The sequence below is a fragment of the Myotis brandtii genome, unplaced genomic scaffold, assembly GCF_000412655.1.
Source record: "Myotis brandtii unplaced genomic scaffold, ASM41265v1 scaffold1094, whole genome shotgun sequence".
Lineage (NCBI taxonomy): Eukaryota > Metazoa > Chordata > Mammalia > Chiroptera > Vespertilionidae > Myotis > Myotis brandtii.
In genome coordinates, this window is record NW_005353728.1 from 114,395 (window position 1) to 115,401 (window position 1,007).

The 1,007-nt window shown below is 54.8% G+C and overlaps 1 protein-coding gene across 1 annotated transcript in view; it reads left to right on the forward strand.

The window, feature by feature from the left end:
* The window catches only part of SLC27A5 (solute carrier family 27 (fatty acid transporter), member 5), a 12,106-nt gene that overhangs the window by 3,413 nt on the left and 7,686 nt on the right, over positions 1–1,007 (forward strand). The window contains exon 3 of the mRNA XM_014543551.1: positions 726–1,001. Coding sequence (XP_014399037.1) covers positions 726–1,001 — 276 coding nt within the window. The remainder of the gene's footprint in view (positions 1–725; positions 1,002–1,007) is intronic.

Sequence of the window (1,007 nt, forward strand, 5' to 3'; positions counted from 1 at the left end):
TGGGAAGGAATGCTGAGGTCGCCGGGAGGCTTGTTTGGTGTTTTTTGGTTTGTTTGTTTTTTTCCTTTTTTTAAAAAAAACATTTTATTGATTTTTTTTTACAGAGAGGAAGGGAGAGGGATAGAGAGTTAGAAACATCGATGAGAGAGAAACATCGATCAGCTGCCTCCTGCACACTCCCTACCGGGGATGTGCCGGAAACCAAGGTACATGCCCTTGACCGGAATCGAACCCGGGACCCTTCAGTCCTCAGGCTGACGCTCTATCCACTGAGCCACACCGGTGAGGGCTGCTTTTTCCTTTTTTTAAAAAAAAAAATATTTTTTTATTGATTTCTGAGAGAAAAGGAGAGGGAGAGAGAAACATCCATGAGAGAGAATCATGGATCGGCCGCCTCCTGCACGCTCCAAACTGGGGGTGGAGCCCACAATCCAGGCAGGTGCCCTTGCCCGGGAATCTAACCGTGACCTCCTGGTTCATAGGTCAGGTCAACGCTCAACCACCGAGCCATGCAGCTGGGCTCCTTCTGCGCCATGGCTATTTCAATCCTTTTTGCCAACACTAACCTTTTTTTTCCTTTTTAATCCTCACCGGAGGATATTTTTCCCATTGATGTTTAGAGAGAGTGGAGGAGATTGGTTGCCTCCTGCACACGCCTTGACCAGGGTCCGGCCCAGGGAGGAGCCCGAAACCAGGGTACCTGCCCTTGATGGGAATCGAACCCGGACCCTTCGGTTTGCAGGCCGGTGCTCTATCCACTGAGCCACACCGGCCGGGCCATGCGGTTCTTTACAAAAGTGCAGAAGCGCCCTCTGCCGGCGGCACCCTCTGCGGCTTGGGTTTCCCCTCGCCACCCGGAAGGGGGGCCTTGCCTCAGTTTCCCCTCCGGTCCGTCCCTGCAGACCTCCGCGAGAACCTGGAGGAGATCCTCCCGCAGCTGCAGGCGGAGCACGTCCGCTGCTTCTACCTCGGCCTCACCTCCCCGACGCCGGGGGTGGGGGCGCTGG